General features: G+C 45.5%; 1 protein-coding gene across 8 annotated transcripts in view; it reads right to left on the bottom strand.

Moving 5' to 3' along the window:
- LOC142084857 (E3 ubiquitin-protein ligase RNF220) overlaps positions 1-24,183 on the bottom strand; it is a 60,338-nt gene that overhangs the window by 21,400 nt on the left and 14,755 nt on the right. For 5 of the 8 annotated variants that reach the window (XM_075155955.1, XM_075155953.1, XM_075155960.1 and 2 more), the window contains 4 exons: positions 12,998-13,094; positions 11,882-11,968; positions 10,089-10,144; positions 8,277-8,355 (listed from right to left, as the gene is read on the bottom strand). In XM_075155955.1, the coding sequence (XP_075012056.1) occupies positions 8,277-8,355; positions 10,089-10,144; positions 11,882-11,968; positions 12,998-13,094 (319 nt within the window). Of the gene's footprint in view, positions 1-684; positions 825-8,276; positions 8,356-10,088; positions 10,145-11,881; positions 11,969-12,997; positions 13,095-17,714; positions 17,866-24,183 lie in introns of all 8 variants that reach the window. The other 3 variants (XM_075155958.1, XM_075155957.1, XR_012674460.1) reach the window with 2 other exon arrangements.

Here is a 24,183-nt window from a genome sequence, read left to right on the forward strand (position 1 = left end):
TTTGCTGCAGCAAGGTTTTGTTGAGGCAGCATGGGCTGAGTTAGAAAATTATTCTCTAAACGAAATTCCTAACTAGAAATAATTGCACATCTAATGTGTTAATGTCTCGGTTCACTTTTCAAATGTATCCTTCACCCTGGTGACCCTAACTGTATTCCTAACAGATCAGTGAAGGTGCATCATTGTCTCTGTCTTAATACGGGCCAGGGCCACAAGAGGCAGGCAGTGGAAATGGAAAATGCAGCTCCTCTCCCTGCTGAGGCACACGGTTTAAAGGTTCCAGCCTACTGAAACCTGCCTCGATCCACAAGTAAACATGTTTGGATTATGACCAAGCTCCACATATAGCTAGGCAGGTATATTTTTTTACTGGAAGACTTATGGCAGCTGTAACCCGTCATCTTACTGTGGCCTGGAGGTGGTCTGGGATTATTGGTAGCTTTGGTTGGATGATCAGGGCACAAAATTATAAAATATCCCTGAAGTGAAAGAGGAATAGCAAATTCCTAGGGCTGAAAGGTGTTCAGAAGGTTGGACATGCAGTTGAGTCTTGCGGCCAGCCTCTGTGCACAATGAAATGCCTTCTACTCCCATGGCCTGCATCCAAACGGCCGAAATAAACAGGAAATATCTATGTTACTACAGCAGCACTTGAATTCATCTGCAGCCTTTTAAGGGCTTTACCGTGGAGGTGATACGCTTTCCAGAACTTCCATTCATGACTGCTGATTGGAGGTACACAAGGACAGCGCGATAACACATCCTCCAGACAGCTTCCTACAACTGCTGCTGCCGCCCTAGAACTTTTACACTGTTGCTGTTTCCTTTACAGGGAAAGAAAGGATCAGAATTAGCATCATTTAAGGTAATCATGCCTTCAAAAAGAAACATGAGGCTATTAAAGGAGGCCACGGCACATTAGTATCACATAACCAACTGTGGTCCCAGAGCTGGAAAAGGAAACAAGCAATGCGGAGGAAGGACAGGTCACGAGCCGGCTATCTGAGGGAAAAGCAGGAACGCTTATGCAACTGAGTGGGAAACAGCAGCTTTTTGGGGACAGAAACCGTCAGAAAGGAACAAAGGAGAAGGCAATGGAGAAATAGAATGCCTGCAGTGGTGGGGAGCAAGTAAGGTTAGGACAAGCATCGACACTGAAGTGAGGGCAAAAAATCAACATGGATATTAAACTACGTTAATTACATTACTTGCTATTACACTGCTTCTGTAAAGGCAGTGCTGGGTTCTGTGTCACAGAGGCAGAGGAGATACGAAAGCACAATGAATTCTTCTGTCATTAAATTCTTTGGGAAATCTTTACCAAGCTCCAACTAAATGCGACTTAAAACTCTTTCTTGCAGTAGTAAGCTCCTCTCAGAGGTACTGCAACTATGCATGCAAGTATAAGAGAAATAATTACAGATTTTACAGTTGTCCCAGACATGGTTTAGTGAGAAGTAATACAAACTGGTGTTTTTTTGGTACTACTTCATATTTATACTTACTAACTATAGTCTAAGAAATACATAAACTACCAAGAGCTGTAATTACAATCATCCTGTTGTCATACAGCAGCTGGCACAGCACAAACACTTACTGAGTCCTGCCACAATAGTCAGTAAGTGCCAAAGAAAGCAGTAGCCCTATTAAGCCAGCACGCAGGCAGCCGGCGCAGCCAGGGCTGCCCTTCAACAGATGCATGAGAGCGACAGCAAACTGGCAGCCGATGGGGCACAACATGATCCCTTTTCTGCTCTTCAAAGGAACATTTCCATCCAAACAGGGGATGCAGCCTACGTAAAAAATAATTGTTACTTTTCTCTTGAGAGCATCTGGGCACCATACAAACATTTCCTAAAAAAAAAAAAAAAAAATCAGTCCCTGCCTCTTAATTCTTGCAGTGTAAGTAAGGGATGTGAATAAACAGTCATATCCTCAAAATATTTTCAGAAGGAACACAGCAGGATCTACAATGCTCCATCAGAGACATTGTTAAACACAACAGGCTAATTTTAGGGATGAGTCCTCTCTCTGACAAGCTGCTCACATATCTAAGGGCAGAATTTGTCTGCTAGAAGGCAGCTGTTTGTGTTTTGTAAGCTAAAGTTTCTCTTACCTATGGAATAACTCCAATGTTTCACAGAGAATCATCATCCATCTAACTGAAGTACCCTCTAACGGACCATCAGCCTCATATCCCCTTTGAAATAGCACAGCTGAGCACTTGCTGGGCCACGATTTATTTTTTACCTTCTAAGACATCTTGCTAACTCTATAGCTCAATAGTGACAGTCGAATTTCACACTGCGATAGCCCCCCATCGATTTTTCACTCCCAGGAAGCAACTCCACAAATTAAAGTTAACAGCATTTCTGAAACTAAGAAAAAAAAGAAAAGAAAAAAAGAAAAGAAGGGGCAAGTGAAGAGACACGAAGGGCAAGATGCCTAAATCACACCCTCAACATAGGAATAAAATTCCTTGCCGGGGTTCTCACCAGTTATGGGACAGGAATGCTACTGCCCCCAAAGCTGGCAGCCACCTTGGGTTTGCAGATACTTCTGCTCTAAAACATCACCGGTTCAACAGATGGAAGAGTCCCTCCCTATATGAAGATGTCAAACACGTATCTATAGAAAAACTGCCCCAGGCACGAGAATTAGACCAAACCTCTGGACATAGTTGCACTAAACAGAGATACCACCTTCTCCCCCAGGTCTGAGCTTGTACAGTCAGCCTGCCTCGCTGAGCTTCGTTAACCGCCAGCCTATGAGGAACCATGACACTGATACAATTTCAGTTGGCGCAGTGTAATAACGTTTGAGACCATCATTGGCACATGCAACTTCTACTGAACAGTTAAAAGAGGAAGCAGAATAAAGAAACACAGCCCAGCACTCTGCTCTCCGCTGCCACAACCTAAAGGATGAAGTAATGCCAAAGTCTTACTTCATAAAGAAATGGAGCATCTACATATGCACCCTTCCAACACTGACCACCAGTATACATTACAAGCACATATTACATACTCCTGAATTACTGAAAGGAAGGACTAAAACCTAATAAAGATAAAAATTTGGACACAAGCAGCCCAGCCCAGCCGTGCTTTCTCAGCCTGGCTTTGACAATCCCAGGCTTCAGTTCAGCTTCCTGGGTCCTGTCTCAAGTTTACACGGGCTGATCTAGGACTGGACCCACCAGTAGCACCATGCTCTCTCTTAGCAGAACGCAAAGGGTTAGTTCATTTATGACTCAAGCTAATTTTTTAATTCTATCTTTGCTATATGACACTCCCACCAAAGCCTATTAATGATGTGACACTATGGAGAAGGGCTGGGGAGCGCTTATCCTCTGGTGTGAATTCACAACAGCTGTTTCCCTCTGACACACCAGCTTAAGCATGGCTCCTTCGCTTTCAGGCCTCTGCTAATCCTCTGGCTTCACACTCACTCTGCTCCCGTCCCGACCCGTCTGCCTGGGAGCAGGGTCCCCCCAACAGACACTGCTACCTCCCCAGCTGCTCTCACACGCTTGACTCTTTGCACCATGACCCCAACCTAAACTTTGTTTAATTTTAACTGATGCTCCTTCCTGTGCTGCAGCATCAGAGCCCCTCTGGAGCTGATGCTTTCGGAACAGCTGGATTGGAAAGAGGTGAGGTGGGGGGGAAAGGGAGGAAAGAGGAGACAGGAAAAATAAACCAAATACAATAGCTTTTTGTCTCTAAACCCCTCTTTTTAACCCAACGAGCGTCTCATCCAATGAAGCATGATGAGCATGAAGTGTTATATAAAGAAGATAATTATAAAGGGATTTAATGCTTGGCAGGCTCGTATCGCAAGGTTTATAGCGGAGGTAGCATACTCACCTAAACAGCCTTGTGTCCGGGTTTGCTATTATGCGGGCAGTGCGGCTGGGGCCAAGCGGAATCAGAAACAAGATTTGTTTTAAGAAAAAAAAGAGCACAGCCCCCTTTCCACAGAGGATGGCAGCTCCAGTCCCACCTCCTTCCACTTCTGTCCCATCCCTGATTAATGATGTTGTCTGCCTGATTTATGACCCACCTCAACAGATTAGAGTTTCCCTCTTCAACCTCCCCCCCCTTCCACCCCCCCAGAAGGCACAGCCACACTCCGCTGGAAATATTAGAGAATTATTAAATAAACATTCATACGTCATGTCTCTTCCCATACTGAGCTCATCGTAGTCAACGCTTAGCGGCCGGGTCCTGTTTGCTTTGGGGCTGACACCAAACAGCTGGAGTGATTCATGGAGAGGCTGGCTACAATGCTCTGTGCCATATATCATGCTCGCAGCGCTCCCTGCCCCGGCGGAGATAAACTGATCAACCACAACGGGCTGGAATGAATTTATGACAACACAAAATTGAGGAAAACAAATGGGAGGTGACCCAGTGGGCCACTAACCCAGACTCTCTCGCTGGCCTGCAATCTAGTCTGGTGGCAGAAAGCAAAATTGAACATTGGCACTCTGAATTAAGATGCTGGCTTTTAACCCCGGGGAACCTCGGTTTCAAAATGGCACCAGATCCTCGCAGGCAGCATCTCAGGAGGGAGAAGGGAGGAAGGCTTTTTGCAGGGAAGGTGCTTTTTGCAGTTCTCTGTGTGCGACAGCGCTTCGGTTGAGAGTACGACGTTGGCGGAGGAGTCGGGGAGGATGCCTAGGCAATTCGGGACCGGCTGCTCTCTCTGAGCAAAGCTGCATCTTGAGCAGAGGTAAAGGAGCGTCGCACTGGCCGAGTTCTGCCCGTCTGCTGAAGTCAGTCACCGGTGGCTGGGGTCTTCAGCAGACGGGCAGAGCTCAGCCGGTGCGCCGCTCCTTTACCTCTTCCCATGTGAGCCTTCAGCACCCCAGGGTGTCTCCCAGACCTCACGTTGGTGAGATCTGAAACACTCAGCAGGGCTGAGACACCTCGCAGCGCTGGGAAGGAGAGGGACCAGCACCACGTCTCTCATTACCTGTGGCTGCCATCTGAAGTTCAACGCAACGCAGATGAGGTCAATGGTAAGAAATCTGCCCGAGCTATCAATAACCTGGCATGGCTGGGAAGGAGAGGTGGGACCAGTACCACCTCTCTCATTACCTGTAGCTGCCATCTGAAGTTCAACACAACACAAATGAGGTCAACAGTGATAAACCTGCCTGAGCTATCGACGGCCTGGCATAGCTGCAAAGGAGAGCTGGGACCAGCACCATGTCTCTCATTACTTGTGGCTGCCATCTGAAGTTCAACACAACACAGATGAGGGCAACCTGCCCAAGCTATTGATGACCTGGCACGGCACAAAGAGTGGGGCAACAAACACAGACTTGCCCTAAACCCCATCGAGTCGTTCTACATGCAAGAGACTCTTCCAAGAAAACCTGAATTTAGATTAAATTAACTTGCTCAAGCAAAGAGCTTCAGCTGCGTGCCAAAAGGAGGATCGCTTGCTGTACTGTATTAATGGATTAAAAAACAAACAAACAAACCCACACTGCTCTCCTTGCCTAGACTTATTTTTGGAAGAGGGGAGGGGGAAGGAACGTCATTCTTATGAGAAGGATCAATACGCGGATCGCTGCTAACTCTATTAGCCGCTGCTCTAAACGGAGAGCACGGCTGACATAGGTGGTAAGCCATGTGCTTCTGGACACTTCTAAAAATGCTAATCAGATGCTACACAGGGTTTAACATGCCAATCAATAACGCTCAGATTTAAAGGCAAAAATTAAAGTTACAAACAATGGAGTAAAGTGATGCTGCCAAAAACTTCCTGTAAGCGCCACCCAAAACAAGAAAAATGAAACCAATTTAGCTCCAGATTAAGAAACAGGAACTAGAGATGAATCAATTTAGCCTGTTGGGCTGGGTCGCCATATATCATGGCTCAGCAGTGGAGTGGGAAGCAGCCAGACAGTGTGAAACCCTTCCCCCTCCTTTTCTGTAGGCTTCTAGCTCTGATCCCTGTTATCAATTAATTTAACAGAACCCCTCTACACAGGCAAGCACACAGAGCATTCAGACTCCTTAAATGGCAGGACAGAAACTATTTATCACGCACGAATCTCAAAGGAAAGAAGGAGAGGGGGAAAAAAAAAAAAGCAGCTAGAATTCTCCACCTGAAACACCATCTTGTTTTCTGAACCTCGGTGAAATAAAGCGCCTTAAATAAAAAGCTCTCCCTGCTACTTTCAAAAGCAACATTATTGGAAAGACTCAGCAACACACTTAAGGCTTTTCCTGTAATTTCTATTGGGTTTTGCTGACTTTTCACACCTTTTGCAGAACTGAACCTTTAGTGGGGCAAGGTTATTGTGGAGCAAGGCATGCGTGCATACACGTGCACACGCACATACACGCTCCCCCCAATTCACGGCGTTAGCACAAGTGTTGTTTAGAGAGGATTCTGGGATCCTTCGAAAGCTGCTAGCTAAAGCCTCTTTGATCAGATTATTAAAGCTATGTCAATTTTATCACTTGAGCTCAAGTGTTCTGGAAAATGTCAAATCCTTTCAGCTCCTGCAGTTTAAAGATTTTCAATAGGAGTGGATCTAGGAGGGTGGAGGGCTGCTGGGCTGACAGGCAGGAGGCCCAAAGGGAAGCCAAGCAGCGGCTGAGACAGAGGCTGACAGATTAGGCCAGAAGGGATGAGTCCTTGCCACCAAGACAGCATGCAACGTTGGCTCGCTCTAAGGACAAAGCTGCTTCTGCACTGACCTGTGAGCTCCCAGACTCAGTGATCCTTGGCCAAAGTCTGCTCACTGAGAAGCACTGAACAGCAGACAGCCCACGTTTGGAACATGCTAATAAAAAGCCTTGTAAAAAGGAAAGTGCCGAGACAGCAAAGCAGTGTTAAAGTTTCCTCTGCAGCAGGGAGTTTCCCCAGTTAACCCCTGACTGTGAACATACACTTTGCCAGGCTGCCTGCACGGTCAGAGATGCCGAAATGTGCCAGGGACACAACCTCTCAAGTCAGGACCAGGGGGCAGGAGGAGAACAAACGACATTAAAACCCAAAAACTTTCTGTAAAAACAGCTTAACGTTACCACCAGATTTTCTCCCCATCCCAAATTACCAATGGACCTCATCCCCAAAATGCAAATGTTGTCTGTTTAAAACCCACAACTACCTCATTGCTTCCATCTCATTCAAGCTGTTTTGTTTCTCACTTGATCTTGGGGCAACATTTTATGTCAGGCAATAATCAACTTAAAACACTGCCCCATCCCAAATAATGCAGTTCATGGCAGCAGTGAAGAGCCTGTAGTTTTAGGCTTGGATCGTCAAATCTGCCTGAGCAGTAAGTCACCCTAGCAGAGTGTGGAAGGATGCTGAGGTTGTTACTCAAATGCACAGTGCAGATAACATAATTTGTTTCTATCCCGGACCAGGCTGCAGGATATCCAGCAAGCAGAGACAGGAAAGGAGATGTTCAGGAGCCCCTGCACTATTGTATATTCAAACACTGGGACAAACTTCTGAATCAACTGGAAGAGCTGCAGGTAAAGAACTCAGGAACTGAGTTAGCAATCACACAAAGGTAAAATCTGGATCTTAAAGGAAAAGAAATTCTCTCAGTGAGGCTTCTGCCAAGTTACAGGGCTGCTGGGATTCCCTTTTGCTGGAGAGATGGAGGGTGGAACATAGAGGTGCCATGGAGAAAACCAAAGAGAAACCATGTGAAGGACTGCCCTCAAAAACCAAGATGCAACCATAAGGTAACTTCTCTAGTAAAAGCAGGATCCCATGATACATTGATAGAAGAAAACTTGCAGGGAGAATCAAAAAAAAACCATCAAAGTACAGCTTGACAAGCTAATTGCTTTTGTCAGGTTAAAGCGGGTTTGAATCTTCACCTCCCGTCCAAAGTCCCAGCTCTAGTCTAGGCTGCTATACACCGCAGAACATATCTGAAAACCCACCATAACTAGAATATGATGGAAAGCATGGATATATCTATTTACATTTTAAAAGAAGTCAATTTGCAGTGGAGAAGCCCTTTGGAAGCTGCACTCAATTCCTTGTCACTGGGTACCCGCCCACGCAGATATCTGGCGGAGAACTTCCCACAGGCCCTCTGTGGACGCAGCAGCGGCAAGTCAGGACACCCATAGCTCCAAGCCCAGGCTTCATGCTGGAGCACAACTTCCCTTCGCAGTGGTAAAAGCTTCAAATATGCCTACCCTCAGACTAGCACTGCTTCTAAGAACACCAGATGGGACACTATGGTTCCTTAAAACCAGAAAAATGAAAGCTATCCACTCTACACTCACTTTTCAATGTCACTGTTCTTACAGGTCTTCTGCATGGTCTCCTGTTTACTGCTTTCACCATTACTCGTTGAGGGCATTTCTGTTGAGGGAAGAACAGACAAATTAGTAAGAGAACATTCGATCACTGCAATGAAATAGTCTGAGTGAGTTACAGTTTCAGAAGCAGAGGAGCCCGATGAGTCATTTTCATGCCGATTCTCGGAAAGAGAGAGAAGAGACCGATGCTACGTGTCCCTGTCTGGCAGGGAGGCCCTCCCTCTGTACAGCATGCTTCTACAATTCGGGGCTGAAGATACTGACTGACCCTTGCAGATGTTCCAGTTGTTTAAGCCAGGATTTAATTCAGAAAGGTTTGATGCAGCTGCCATGCCAAAGTATACTTCTAGAAAGGTGGATCTGGAGCAAATCCACCCAGCCCAGACCCGGCTCTCAGCTTCTGCCTTTTTCTGAGACTCCTCAGACACAGACAGGGAGAAAAATATATGCCAGGTAACCAGTACGACAGAACAGTCTGCTCATAGTTCTCCTCCACCGGCAGTCCCATGGCTCCTCCCAGCACTGGAGGGGATATGAGATACCAGTCGGAGATGAGCCGGATGAACTGTCCTAGGGCCAGCCTCTGGACTGTAGGTTCAGCACCGTGGCTTCAGGTAAAAGGTATGAAGAAAACAGCTCATAGCAAGTGCTATCAGGGCTGCTTCCTCATCACCTCTGTGGCTGTAGTTACTGAAGCTGAACACACCTACAAGCGAGTGCTCCTACATCACAGAAAATAAATGCCATTGCCTATCCCACAGAAGAAAATGCCTGCGATAGATATCCTATGTTCTCCATTTAATCATCATGCCCTTGGCAAAACTCCTTCTACCCACTCCCCCTCCCACTGGCAAGCAGTTATGTCTTGTAGGTACTTTCAAGGCTGGGAATCAAATGCCCAAAGCATTACAGTAACAGAACAGGGAACAAAATCATTGGGACAAGTCTCTTCAGGTCGCTGAGCTTCAGTTCCCTTCCTAAGGGAGCTGAAGCAGCACTGCCCAGCTCTGGAAATGGATTTGGCATCTACAGCTGGAATGCGCCAGGTTTTATTATTCTCATATTTCCACTAGGTTGCTGCTTACACTTCCAGTGCTGCTGGCATTAAATAAACCCCAGCAGTCGAATGGGTTTAACACCCACCCCCCCAATGCTATGAGCTTTCAAATAACGCATGCAAAGGTACAATTTCACATTCATTCGTTTGCTCTGGAGTCTCAACTACAGGTAGGACAGATCCTAGAGTTCCCACTCCAAAGGTGCAGGCTTCAGAGCTGCATGCTTTTCTTGCCATACAGAGGTCAGCAAGGACAAGACCTACCCCACAGATCAAGATACAAGACTCTAGCATACCCCTTTAAAGAAGGGAAGATGATAAGAAAGCAGCTGAAAAAAACCCAAGCGACAGATGCCTGTGTAGTTTAAACCCCCAGCAGCTGAACACCACCATCTCATAGTCAAGCTCTGACGGCTCCCTCTGTGATACAGCAGTTTGTCTTTTAGTGACATGACAGCAAGTCAATCCGACCCCTATCTCTTATCACCATACCAGTTAAAGTTGCTTTTTCGGGAACTCCCCTGGCTGCCACTGACTACAGTTAATTGTGCTTAAAGTTTCAAAAAGATAGTGTGATTGTACATGCATACATATCTGCTGGTACTGTGCACGAGCACTTGTAACTACCATTTTCCTAATTACTGGCAATCAGAACATATGGAACATCTATCTGCCCTCCTGTAGCATACAAATTAATAAGTTACAAGTTCAACACTCACCGTCGCTGGCCCATTTAGAAAACTCCGGTGTTATTCGAGTACTGGGTGTGCCACCACTAAAAAAGAAAAGGGCAGAATGCTAAAGGTTGAATATGAAAAATTTTGCTGCTCAGGAAAAGCCACCCCTTCCAGCCACCACTTCTCTCTCAATATTTCTATCCATCAGTCTAGGCTTCAAAATGTGAGCGGTTGGCCTGCTGCAGGAGGTGCTTTTTGTGCTAGTCCGCACTTCCACTAGTGTTCTCCCAACCTGCACTTCTAGCTGTGACCTCTGCTGAATCACACGGGGGTTGTGATGCTGACTGAAGGCTTGGGATTCAAACAGCACCTGTGACCTAAGGCTCATTTTTGAATACACAATTTCAAAGATGAAAACCTTACTCACGAACAGAAATCCTCTGTGTTGCAATAGCTTCTCCCTTTAAGAATAACTTTACACCTTCACAAGCCCCATCTTTCCCATCTTCCCATGTGAAGAACAACAGCACTGAAGAACAGACAACTCCTAACCCTGCCCATTCTCTTGCAAGCCAGTAACAGAGACTAAGAGAAAGGAATCTTCTGAGCAGGCTGCACACCTGTGACTGCACTCCTGTGACATTTTAGCTCTATGAGCTAAGTCAGTTGCACTCAAAAGGTAACGTAGATCATGCTTCAGGGCATCAGCTACCCTACTGCATTTCTACAGAAACTTGCCAGAATGTCAAACTGCTTTTACAAGCAACATCGTCTCTCCTGTTTTAGAGATGGGCAAACAAGTCCAGGAGACGTGCAAGGACCTTGCCCAAACAGCAAAACAATGTGTTAGCTGCAAGCCACATGAAGGAACTGGGTCTCCTGGCCTCAGGTCTTCAGTCCTCCCACCAAGCACAAAGTGTCCACAGCCACTGATAAGGGATACTCTGGTATCTTCCTGCTACAATACCACTTTCCTGGGTGTGAAGGAGCTTCAGCATCTTTGAGGCCCTGCCTATGGACTAGCAGGGTTAGCAAAGAATTGAACGGACCAATGGTTTGGATCTGGTGTGGCAAATGCCACTTTTCTATGGAGTGGAACCTAATTTTGAACCAGTGTTTGTGACAGGCTAAGCAGTAAGAAAACTTCATTGCACTGTTCTATCAATCATTTCAACCTTGACCTCACAGGATCACTCAGTGAAAGAGATAGAGGGGTAATTTAAGCCATGTTTTATGCAGGGCAGAGGGCTTAGAAAGCAATCCTACCTCCCTGTTAAGACTCATTTTATTTGCCTGAAATGCTTCCCCAAGTGCCCTGAATGCTGGCTGCCTACATTCTCCACATATGTATGTGGGCAGAGCACAGATCCTGCCCCGACCTGCCCCAACCCCAGAGCCAAAAGCAGAAGGATTAGTTTGTGTACCCCACAACACATAATGGCAAGGAAATCATACCCCAAGTGCCGGACTCCTAATGGGCTGAACAAGATTCGGATGGCATCACATTATACTATTACTAAGAGGCCACATTTGATCGTGAAGCAGGATGATGCATAAGGCTTTAGTACAGCATAGTCTCCCCCATCGCTAGAATTCACCTTCTGTCCAGCACCATTCAGGGAGAAGATGGCACTTGCGGGGCAGCGGGGTGGTTAAGGGAGGGAGAGTGTACAGGGAGGCTTTACGAGGCTGCATAGGTAGAGACCCACCCGACACACTATGGTTCTTTGTAAGTCTCTCTCGTTGCCACCCTTGCGCTCAAGTGAACGGGTATTTTCCACAAATTGAGATTCCCCCAAAATAATGAAAGCAAATTAGAAAGGCACAGTACTTACTTTAAAACAGCACCTCGGAGCGCCTCCCTCTCTTTGGCTTCACCTGGCTCTTCCCCAGTGCAAGGGATAACGTCTGCCTCTGTGTACCTGAGCACAAGGGGCTAAGGAACATACAGCCTTGCTGCAGACAGGGGAAAGGCTTTTGAAATGGTTGGGATACAGAACAAATTCATTCCAACTGGGAACACCTCAAAATAAGAGGGGCTGGTATCCATGGAGGGGCTTGGTTTTAAATCCTGGATTAAAGTTTTGTTTTAGGTGGAAAGAGACAGAAAAGTCTTTTGACAGCAACATGACGCCACAGCCCCTTAAAAGATGAAAACCAATTCCTCAACCTCTGCAAGCCTAACTTGCACAATTCCGCTATTTCTGTTTAAGGTACAGAGATCTTTTACCAGCTAAGGGTTGGGGCTTCAGTCTTAAAGGCTGGTACAGATTTCAGTAAAATCTAATTCTATAGCTATACATTCCCCGTCATCATAGCTAAGTCAATGTCTACCTAATACCCTTGCAATAATTGCTCTTTGATGGCTGTACAGCTGCTGCAGGGCAGAAGTCTGCCCACAGCTCTTCCAGAGCTGTGTCCGAAGAGTCTGGCTCCCACATGGAGACGTTCCCAAAAACTGCCCTTAATGATAGTTCTGCCCATGAACTGTCTACTGAAAGGAAAAAAAAATCAGTTTCTTAGAGTGGCAGGTGAATACTGCTTGAAATGTTTACTGCACAAAACCCTGAAAACAAAGGGGTGTCTTGTGGAAAATAAACTCAATTCCTACCCATGAAGCAGGAAAAGCTACCCACATGCAGGAAACCTGGGTAGAGACAAGAGATTGCTTATGAAACAGAATAGAGAAACACTAACTTTGATCTCCTGCAATGTCTCCTACAGACTTCACCAACTGGGTCTGATGTAGTGCTGCATCAACAGAAGGATCTCAAAGGCAGCAACTGGGAATCCCTCCTAGTTCAAGTAACATGGGAACTGGGGAAGGCAGTGCCATTTCCAGTAGGGCTGGACACAGATTATCCACCACTCCCCAGGGCAGTGCTGTCTGAAAGTTAGCTAAAGATGCAACTCCAGGTTCCCTCTCAGTAAGAGCCTCTCAAAAACGATACTGTGGTTTGCCGTATTCAAGTGTGTCATCTCCATCCACATCCAGGTCAGCGTCGCTGTCTGGATTCTCCTTGCCGCTGCACATGATAAACCCAGAACCTGAAAGAAAATAAAACACATGATGAGCACTTGAATTGGAGATGAAGCGTAGGAGATCTCCCAAGGACAGTGCGACAGCACCAGTCTGCAGGCTGTCCTTTACTCTTACGGCTTCACAAAAGGTACCATATCTCCAAAGACTGCACAAGAACAATTTTCAGAAGACTGCACAGAAAACACTCACAGAAATGCTCTAACTTCCTGGATTTTATGCTCTAAAATGCCCCTTAACACTGAAAATGAAACGTTCTTGACCTTTTGCTTGCTACACAAGTTATTTTAAAGTTGAAGGCACTGGAAGGGTCTCTCTCAAAGGCAGAAAAAAATTGAAGCAAAATAGAGAAGATTGATTTTTCATAGGAAATAGGGAAGACTGATTTTTCATAAAAGTGGTCAACACAAAAACTACACTACTAGCAGGTAAGAGAACGCCACAGGGACATTCTGAATTAGTCCTTAATTCAGATGCAGACAGCAGGCAGAGGCTAAAATACAATTAGAAATATCTTTTTCTTTTTTAAATGCATTCAGTCATGACTTAGATTTTTACAATATAAAACATTTAAGAATAGCAAACCTGTTTCTAGGAGAAGGAAAAAAAAAAATATCAGACTCCACAGTCATTAACAGCCCCTTAAGTACCTCTTATGTGAGCAAGTCCAAGTCAACAAAAGTCCTGCACTTCCAACAAGGGTGAATCGGGCACGAGCTCAGTCCCGACTCCAGCAGGAAGCAAGTGTACACAGTTCCACCTGAGACTGAACTGTGTAACAATTGCCACTTTCTAACAATATACACATTTATTTTGGTTCTCAAGCATTTTGTTGACTCTTATTTCTAATCGTTACCAGGCTTCTTTTAATTGAATCTGCGTGCAAACACCTACAAAGATGAACCTTCACCTGGTATTTGCCACCTAAGGTTTATTAATAGCAGGTAAAACTAAGGAAGATATATATTTGCTCTTTATGAGAACTAACACTGGATATGTTCTCTCCCATGAGACTGGAAATTAAGCAAAGATCTCCTGAATTCTAGGGTAGTGCAAGGTCCTCATTTGCGTTCAATTCTGCAGCAGATCTAAGCTGTTTGGGGACATAAGCTATGCAGACAGAAATTTGCTCACTCTGGCTGCCTCCAGTACGCTCCTCCACTTAGCATTCCACTGTCCAGACAGCAGACCCGGACACCTGGCTCACAGACAGAGGATACCTGCTGGAGCCTGAAGGACCTCGCACAGCCAGGTGGCTGGCGACCTAAGTCTGTGGCTAGACCAGGGAGCACATCCCACCTGCAAACACTGAAAGAGTAAGGCAGACGTAGCCTTGGCTTTGCACAAATGCCGCAAAAGAGGCACATTTCTGCACTGTGAACGTGGTTCTAAGTGCAAAAGACAGGCTAAAATGAATGTAGAAGCACTGGATAGAAGGTGCATGTCTGAAGAATGAGGACACTCCCAAGCGTTAGGGTTGCCCTTTTAGTGCTCCCGATCTCTGAGTCTGTTCACCCCACTGGGCTCTCACCAGCACACTTACACAAGCTCGTGCTGTCAGCAGCAAACTTGCACCTTCCCAGCCCAAAAGAGTGAGCTGTATTCCTAACAGTCTGCATCTGTGCAGAGAGCAGGGCAAGGCAAAGGTCTCATTTCCAAGGACACCATGCAGACACAGTTCTTTACTGTCGCTCTCTAGGAACGGATGCTCTCACTGATTCATTAAGCCCCCAATAAAATTTGTTTATATGGATTTGATATTTCTCTTCCCTGAATACAAAGAAGGTCCTTAACGAGTGATAACTGTAGCATGACAATGATTTTAAGACTAACCTTTCTGTAGAAGCATAAACTACCTTTTACTTCAAAGTAATTGCCAGCCTTAATTTTCAGCAGAGGTAACAAAACCAGCATCGACAATATAGCATCCACCGTCTGCGCCAGGTATGCAGGAGCCGTGCTCGTAGGTCAGCTCTGTGTTGTCACTGGGGCAGCCCTCTTCCAGCACTTCTTACAAAGTGTTTCACATACTGGCTGCACGCTGCCCGCCAACACACGTCACGAGCTGCCTTCTTTTGCTGCAATGGCTCATCTAGTAAATCTTGAATCCTTCAGTTCATCACCATGTTTGGGAGAAGATTTAGAGGAGTACGAGAGACCTGTCAAAGAAGCTGGATAGTCTTTCAAAGCTGCCTTAGAACTCACAGTGGGCGATGGGGTGGTAATTTACAGGTATGGCATTTAACCTGCAGTAACACCATCCCCTCATCTGGCATTACTTTAGCCCATCACTTCTCAAAGGCCATAAACTTTGGACACACAGGTCTCCATTTTTCTTGTAGCTGTGGGAAACACAAATCATGCAAAGCTGGAGCTGTGACTTGGCCAGTCCCAGAGGTGATCTGAATGTTAGCCAGACAATGAATACTTGGAGCAAGTGCCTTGGGCGGGGGGGGAAAGGTGTCCAAAAGAGTGAATGTAAGTGGGACTCCTCCCTGTGTCCCTCTCTCTGCAAGGATGCCAAGCACACACCAAACACGCACCTTTCCATCAATTTTGTTTCCAAGTGACTCAAGCCAAGTAGTGGTTTATGGTTAGAGCTTAAGAAAAGAAGATCTGCTTACTGTGATACAATTTACAAATATTAAGGCACCTTGACCTCAGAATCTTGGCGTTCTTGCTCTCAAAACCTTTGTATTCAAGAAAATCCCTTTTAAGTCTGTAAGGAAAATACTCCACAGACCTTTTGCTGAATCTAGCTCTATAACAGGAACCACTGCATTCCCAACAGAGTACTACCCGCCCTGCACCGGGAGGGTACAGAGGAAAGGTTTGGACACTGCGTGTTATGATGACAGATACACACCGGGATGTTCTGATACAGCATTTCAGTCAGAGAGGAGGGCATAGCAGAGAAGTTCATAGGTTAAGATGAGGGGCAGGAGAAGGGCAAATTTTCTTTTCTGATCAAACAAGGACTCCCAGGCCAGGGCCTAAAGGAAGCTGCAGTAAGGTGATCCAACTCTCAGATTTTCACCAAATATGGACTTTGGTTTTTTTTTTTTTTTTTGAACATGACCAAGCGCAATCCATTGCAACATGGTAAAACACACTGGTTCAGAAACTGTATGCTAAACAAAGTAACCTCTCTGTACCCAGAAAAGAGTGAATACAAGTTGTGCTATCAGTTTCAGGACTTCAGAGGCTGCTTTAAAAAAACAAAAAGGAAAAACAAAATCCACAAAATATGTTTCCCATGTGATCAAAAGGTCCATAAATCCCAGTACTGCCACCGCATGCAAGAGAACACCAAAGAACAGGATGCAAAGCTCGGTCCAGCATCACCTGCGGAGCGAATGGCCTGCCACCGGCATCCTAACGCCCTTTCATCTGCAGCAGGGATGGATTTTGAGGCCAGTTCCGGCGGGCTGGGGTTTGGTGCCACAATTTCGACCTGACCCTCCTTGTCTAACTTCCTGGAGTCGCTTCCATGCACAAAGCCAGTGAAAACACCCACGCAGCTGTTCAAATATTTAACGTCTGAACTGCTTGACATTATTCATTCATCTCAGGCTCATTCAAACCAGATTTCTGGACAAGTGCTGTTATAAATGGATTAAGAGGACCACTAAATGCAAGGAAGGCCTGATAGGATCACACCTGCTTCTCGCTAACTCAGCCCAAGTGTAAAGAGGGCTCATAACTTCCAGCTCCTGCCGGCGGCGTACGCTGCCATCCCGGAGCAAGGAAAACGTGAAATGGAGCGCAGAGGGCGTCGAGCAGAATAAAATGGCCTTTGCAACAGCATTGTTTTGGACCTGCTAGAGGAGAATGGGAACTTCCAGAAGACCCCCTACCACTACACTCGGGTGATTTGCAATTCAATAGCACACACTGGGAACGGAGAAGGATTCCTCCAGCAAGGCTCGGCTTCTGAAGGTCACGCAGTAATTCACGACCGTCAGCAATGCTGCCTAGAGCGGACCTCTAAAGCCAACACCACTACCCAGAGGTCAATGCTCAGGACCAGCACTTTATCCCAATGTGTTAGCAAAGTGAAATCCTACAAGTGAATGTTAAGTCGTGAGTTTGACTTAGGAATTCACAAGAGACACGATCCTGAGGCTGTTACTCACAGGAGCAGCTGCGAATCTTACAAAGAAAGTCACCTAAGGCCTGAAGAACATAATACCACATGTGAATTTGAAAACACTGCTTTCGGATGAACAAACCAAAATGCAGACTCTCCTATACCTTTCCCTTTCCTTGTTGAAGAATTTTTTGCTCTTGCTGTGCATTTGGTAGGAGGCAACTGCTTGTCATATGCTGCCAGCCCCGATACAATTAGCCTCCCGATGCTAAAGCAGCACAATCCTCTGACAGTCTTAATCCCAGCTGCCTCCTTAAGGTCCAGACAAACACGAGTGAGCAGGCAGGTCAGACGCCGGGGCCATTAAGCAGAGAAAAAACAAAGTTACAGCTCTGTCTCCAATCCCCATTGCTCTTGTAGCCAGGTGCTCTGACAAGCAATTCCAGCACTGGTATTGAGTGGCACCTCTATAAACCCTGTGACAGTTTGGGAGACAAACTCCCCCATCAATCAGAATGTACCTATCAAGATCACTTACCCAGAGTGCCCGCCACCCTCCAGCACTGTGTACACAGCTTTGCTTGAGCTGGCCTCGGAGCAGTCCGCCTGAGCACCAATTCAAGGTAGTTTCTGAAAAATTTAGGTACTCTACACAAACAACAGTGTTCCTGAAATACCGATGCAGAGCTCTGAAAAGCAGAAAAAATTCACATGCCTCTTCGCCGCCGGCAGGCTGCAGGCACTGGCAGGCTACAGGAATCAGCTGAGCTTGAAGGAGACTGGAAAACACTTCCCACATTCTTCCATGTGCCTATTAATAATGGCTGGAGATAAATTTCATCAGAAACCCTTTTCTTCCCCTTTCCCTAAGTTTTCATAGCACTTTGGTTCCTCCTAAGCCGACCCTTATGCCTAAGCATCCTCTCTGACCTCTGCATTGCTTCTCAAATCCCACTTCCTTTGTGCAATCCCCCGATGACCGGTCACCTCGACATCTCTCACGTGAACAGCGGCTCAAGCTAAGATCGACGGTCATTAACATGATATATAAGCAGATTCACAGAACAGATAAAAGGGCCTTACATTCAAGTCCCTCCGTTTCTCCATCACGTTCAGCGGCAGATGGTCAAAGTGACAACATATGCTGCTTCAGGTGTTGGCAGCACTGCTGTTTCCTGCGCAGGCGTCAGCTCACACGGAGCGTGGCAGTCTCAGGAGTACAAAGGTAAGACAACTAGACCAGTGCAGACCCAAACGACCACAGCCAAATTTCATCAGCACAGGTAGGAAAGCAGAGACCTGCTGTGCCCCATCTCTGCTCCTCAACTCCTATCTGGGCAGATAAGTCAGTTTTAGGGGCCAGCTGTTTTGTACACATTTAATTATCACTCCAAAAAAGACTGAGGAACAAAATAAGATGTTAGTGTTATTATTTGCACCACCATTATGAATGCAACTACTAGATGCTGCTCACGCAGAAGATCAAACTCCTCTGTTTAACTAGTGTTTCTCCTGTTTGCCCCCCCAAGGAATGGGGGGAGGGGTGTCAAATCTATACCGGAAATATCCTAGAAATCCAGAATTTTGTGTAAATTCTGTAAGTGGGTCGAAATCCAAATCCATCTCAGGGACGTGCAGCTCTACTGCGGCCTGTTTTGGCTGGGAAGAGGCATTCATTCTGCTTGCAGGTAATTTACACGTGCTCAGGAAAGAAGAAAAAAAAGCCTCCCATAAATCTCCAGAACTGTAGCCTTTGCTAATTACACTCCTTGCAGTAACCCCCTTCTACACAACCTCCCTTTCCAGCACGTTCACTCTATTTTCTTAACGAAATGTCACTCGTTGGCTTCTTGGAGAGTAAAAACAATGAAGGCAATAAAAGTAGTTTATGCAGACACACGGCCAGGCCTCACACATACTTCCCGAGAATGGCTCTAAACTGGGTTTATTTCATCAGCTGCTGAAGTATCCCAAACTAGTACTAAGAGGACAAGGTGGCACGGATACTGTTTTATTTTAAAAGGCATTTGGAAAGAAAGAGAAAGCCATTAGATATTCTTGAAAACAAGAGGAAGGCAGAGATGAGGCCATCCTGAACAGCAGTCTTTCCCCAGCCATATTTTTGGACAGTGAAATTGTTCCCCATTTTTTCCTAGCGCAAACAGGAACAGAATAGTTCTTTTGGTGACTTTCCCAGCCTGTTGCAGGAAAAATGACATTCAGAGGCCATGAAAAGCTGCCTGCAGGACGAGGGTTTCATTTCTCTGGAGCCAGATCCATTACAAGCAAAACAGTGATTTACCTGGAAAACTGACACCCAACTGTGTCGTTACAGTGTACACCTGAAATAGCAGATGCATCCATCTGACGCCGTCTATTAGCTCCCACAGAGGCACAAATAGGCTGCCAGAGACCTGACTGCTTACCAGCGTCTTGGAGGCTTACAGTGATCTTTGCTAACAGATCAGAAGAACAGCTGCCTTTAAAGAAAGGGCCATATAATTTTATGACCATTAACATCATTTCACAGCAGCGTGCTGAACAAAGGGCGGGCAAGCTCCGCTGGACAGGATAAGAGCCAGCTGCTGCAAGGCTCGGGGAAGAGGCTTCCCCACCCCTTGCAGCGCTGAGGAGTATTCCAGAGATTTCTTTTACACCTCTCCGTAACCCATCAGGTGCAGATCGTGGCTGCAGAGGGGAAAACACTCTCGGACCAAAGGTCTGATCTGGTGTGGCCACTCACGCACGGCTGCCTCCTAGAGCCTCATGCCGGCGCGATGCACTAAGGTGAGAACAGTCTCCTGACTATCTCAAAGGCTGCTCTTCAAAACCCAGAGCTGAAGTACAAAAGCAGCAGCAACCACCACAGTCTTTGCAGCTACGGCTCGTTTTCCTCAGTCAGGGAAAGGTGGATCTGAAAGCTTTTGTTCCCCTGGGGAGAGGGTGGAAACAAACAAAAAAGGAAGAGGGAGAATTAAAGTAATCTTGAATCACTAAGCAGATTCACATCACTGGATCAATAAGCACCACTGACAGGGATCACAGGAATGTCGCAACTTTGCCAATAATAAAGCAGCACAGCAGAGCTTGGAGGATGACTTTTCTAAGGCAGCCGAGCATGAAGCAGCAAGGCTGGTGAACAGCTGAAAGTGACACCCTGGCTTACAGCGGGCTGCTGCCAGTGGCGGGGCTCGATGCAGTTTGCTTTAAATAATGATGAGCACAGAGATTGTATTTGTAGGGGAAAGACAGCCAAGGACTGGAAAACCAAGGGCTAAATTTCACGGGCCAAACCCATATGTTCTTCCCCCCCAAACTAATTCTTTTCTGGGCTGGAAAGAAGAAAGAAAAATCAGTGCTAATTTAATCAATTGATCAGCCTATTGATTGCAAAACTGGAGCTGGTAGTTAGCCATGTGCTGTAATGCCCTCAACTCTGAAACCACAAAACACACCATTGATTTCTTCACTTCCAGCTCCAAAACAAGAAATAAATCCGTGCTTTCAGCAGGAAAGCAACTTCCTTGTCCGGGGAGAAGATGCAAGCAAAGGAGAAGAGAGGCCAGGAAACAGGGACAGCCGCATCTTGTGAGGTTCAAACTGAAATTAGTTACAGATGCAGTCACAGTGTCTTGTGTAAACTCTATCGATTGGGTGGCTGACAGTCTTGGGAGCCTCCATACTAGGACAATCAATCCGGCTGCAGTGTCACCTGCCACTTTGCTGAACAGTTGACAATGCAATTATCCAGTGTGGAGGCAGGGAGTTGGCGTGTGTCAAACGCAGTTAGCCACTTTCCGGGCACTACTCGATAATGCGTTTCACCGCCGAGTGTAAGAGACGACATGCGGAGACAGGAGCTGTTTAGAGCCATTGCGACCCGTGCTCCCTTTTTCTTTTAGAAAAATCTCACTGCCCCTGACTTAACAACTGTATTCTAAAACGCTATTAAAATCATGTCCATCAACTATTGGGTGTTTAAAGCTGAAGTTTGACCTGAGTGTCCAAGCAGCAGGTTGCAGTTCTAGCAAAACTGCAGACACTTGGGAAAAAAAAAAAAATTATCAAATGACTGTCTAAAAGCCTGGGACTTTCAAAACCAAAGCAGACAGACCACTAGAAAAATGGATTGCAGAGAGCAGCTAAGCAAGTGCAGCAGATGGGACTGGAAGATCTTATGCTGCATGTCTGAGATCTAGGAAAATTGAAGTTTAAAGGGATGCTGTCAACTTGAAACCCAGTCAATTTCAAAAAATTGAGTAGTTTCAGGTGCTCTACCTGCTCCCTTACTCCCCCTGCCAATTTTCACGGTGTTACAACTGCATTTTCTGTTTTCTTTTTAATTAATTTTTTTCCTTCTTCCTCTGTTGCTGGGTGACAGACATCCCTTCTCCTCCTCCAAGTACGATACATAATACTGTCAAATGGAGAGAATTCCCCTTCTTCCCACAGAAAATCTTTTCCTGGTTAGAGTAGCTGTCAGCATTACGTAAATCAAACAGCAAGGTTTAGTTGATTGTGCTCCTTTCAGCTAATGTGTTCTGGCAGTTTGAGCATAAAAATTAGGTTCTTACATTTTTGCATGTGTTCAAGTTAACAAAAATGTACCATCAACAATCATGACTTTTAACAGCTATAAACACCAATTTCTTTTTTTCAATTAAAGTGACTTTTACTTTGCCAAGTCCCATTGATTACTTCGTGGTCCAAAATGAAGAAAACACTGTTCCCTGAAGCATTATGTGAACTTTGAACACATGTGATATCGAGCATCAATTACATGGTGGATCATGATGGCTTTTGTAGGTATGGCAGGAATTCTGATTTTTTTCTTTTAAAAATCACGTACTATTCTCATCTGTTTGTCCTGCTCACTAAAGTCAACTTCTGATATTAATATTCCGTACAATGCCCAAGAGACATTTATTAGCCACGGAATCTCTCAAATTCTATATGTGAATACAAACTATGGAGAAATAGTCACGTAGAGCCCATCTGATTACTGTATATAACACTATGTAAACATACCTTAGCATTTTTAGGTCAAGTATTACCTTTTGGACAAGTACTTGCTCTCAAAGGAGAGAGGTGCAAACATTAAGGAGTGCTTGGGCTACTCCATCAGACAAGTACAAAGTACTGTCCTTCAGCAACGGGGGGATTACTAGGATTACCACCATTTTACACAAGGGCTGAGGTAAGGCATACGAGTGCTCTGGGACTGAGCAACCCTCTAGAGGGGGGATAAAGCTTAGAATAAGCACTTGAGAAATATGAAATTTATACATCTTGCCCACTTGGAAGCTTACGGCAGGTAGAAGTGACCAGCAGAAGACAGAAAACCAAATATAGGAAGGCTAAAATACCAAGACTGAGAGGCTGGGAAGGATGTTGAGGTACACAGATGCATTCACCTTAGAGACTAAGCAACGAAGGACGCTGACGCTGGAAATGTGACAGAGAAAGGCCCTGAACTGAGCTCTTGCTAAGTGGGAGGAAGATTAAGAATTTCATAATGGCAAAGATTCCCTATACTCTTACTACAGACTGCTCTTGCATCCAAGTTGAAGTTTGCTTTAGCCTGCCAGGGTAAAATGAATGAATTCTGACTCATCTACCCAGAAATGGGGAAAATTATTCTAGTTACTAGACCATTCTACCAAAAGGCTTCAACGTGCCAGTGACATCTTCTGTTTCCCACACAGTCTCTTTGGAGAAGTCACACTTTTACCGTTCAGCTCAAATTCTTTTGCTGAATTTGAGTAGATCAGTTTATATCCTCTTACTAGTATGATCTTAAATGCAGCCTGAACCTCCTGGCATGGAAAAATGGAAAGTCTCCTTGCTTCCTGAAGCTTTCCTGCATGCCTCATTATATTTTGTCTGAAGAAGAGGGCACAGCTGGCTGCTAGGTGAGATTCTAGAGCAAGACTTTTAAGCTCTGTTGCCAGCTTTGCTACTATCTTTATAACATTAGAGAAGATGCTTCTCCATGCTTCAGTTTCCAGAAACGTGTCAAACACAGATTTTGCAGAGTATTGTTGTAGAGTTTGATGTTCCTCTATTTGGAGCTTTCTGCCAGGCAGTTACCAGACAAGTGAAGTCATTGTGTTCATGAACACCTGCTGCTGAGGCAGGAGAACTGAAAAGCATCTACTTAGATTTTGAGGACAGGACCTCACACTTAAAGAGCATGCTTCTAATGTTGTATGTATTTAGAAGGAGAACAAATTAGAGGAGCATATAGCTATCACCCCAATGCTCTTTCTTGGACCACTAACCCATGCTGGACGAAGGCTGGCCTACAACATTTGCTGCTCAAACTGAAGCACATCTTGATTCTGCTGAGACAGAAAGCTGACAGTGGGATGGCAGCCGTCTGCTGGAAACTTTTAGACATTTTAATATAGTCCCACTTTCCAGGCAGCTGCCCTAATTGTACATGACCTGAGATCCAATGCAAATGGGCACCCAAGGATAACTGTAGTTTGTTACAGCTTATAAGGCTTTACCAAGTCCCTCTATGCTTCCGCTAAGTCATGCTGTTCTTTTCCCTTGATAAGACATTAACGAACAGATGCAAACCTTTTCTTAACTTGGGAGGAGGGCAGCATGGAGAAATAAAGAGAAACTTCAGAGTTAAGTAATCCCTGTGTGTTTCTCCTTCTTCAAGGTATCGCAATCTATCACACAGATCCTTGTCATGTTGATCTTTCTTAGAAAGTATCCTTCCCTGAAAATGCCCTGCTTACCATTTTAACATTTTCAAAGTCTTTCTCTCTTCTGTGTTATTTTTGATGCAACTGATCTGCTGAAGGAAAAGAAACCCAGAAAAGCAGTGGTGACTAGCTTGCTACTGTGCCCAGAAGGTGGCTTTTTGGTGGGGGAGCTGGAGGGGAGAAGAGGAGGATGGGGCGGGTGGAGAGAACTTAGCTACAATTCTTCAATTCTTTCATATCTAAAGAGGACAGCAATCTCTGTTCTATCAGACCGCGCGATTCGTGCTT

This window comes from Calonectris borealis, chromosome 8 (assembly GCF_964195595.1).
Source record: "Calonectris borealis chromosome 8, bCalBor7.hap1.2, whole genome shotgun sequence".
In the NCBI taxonomy this organism is placed as follows: Eukaryota; Metazoa; Chordata; class Aves; order Procellariiformes; family Procellariidae; genus Calonectris; species Calonectris borealis.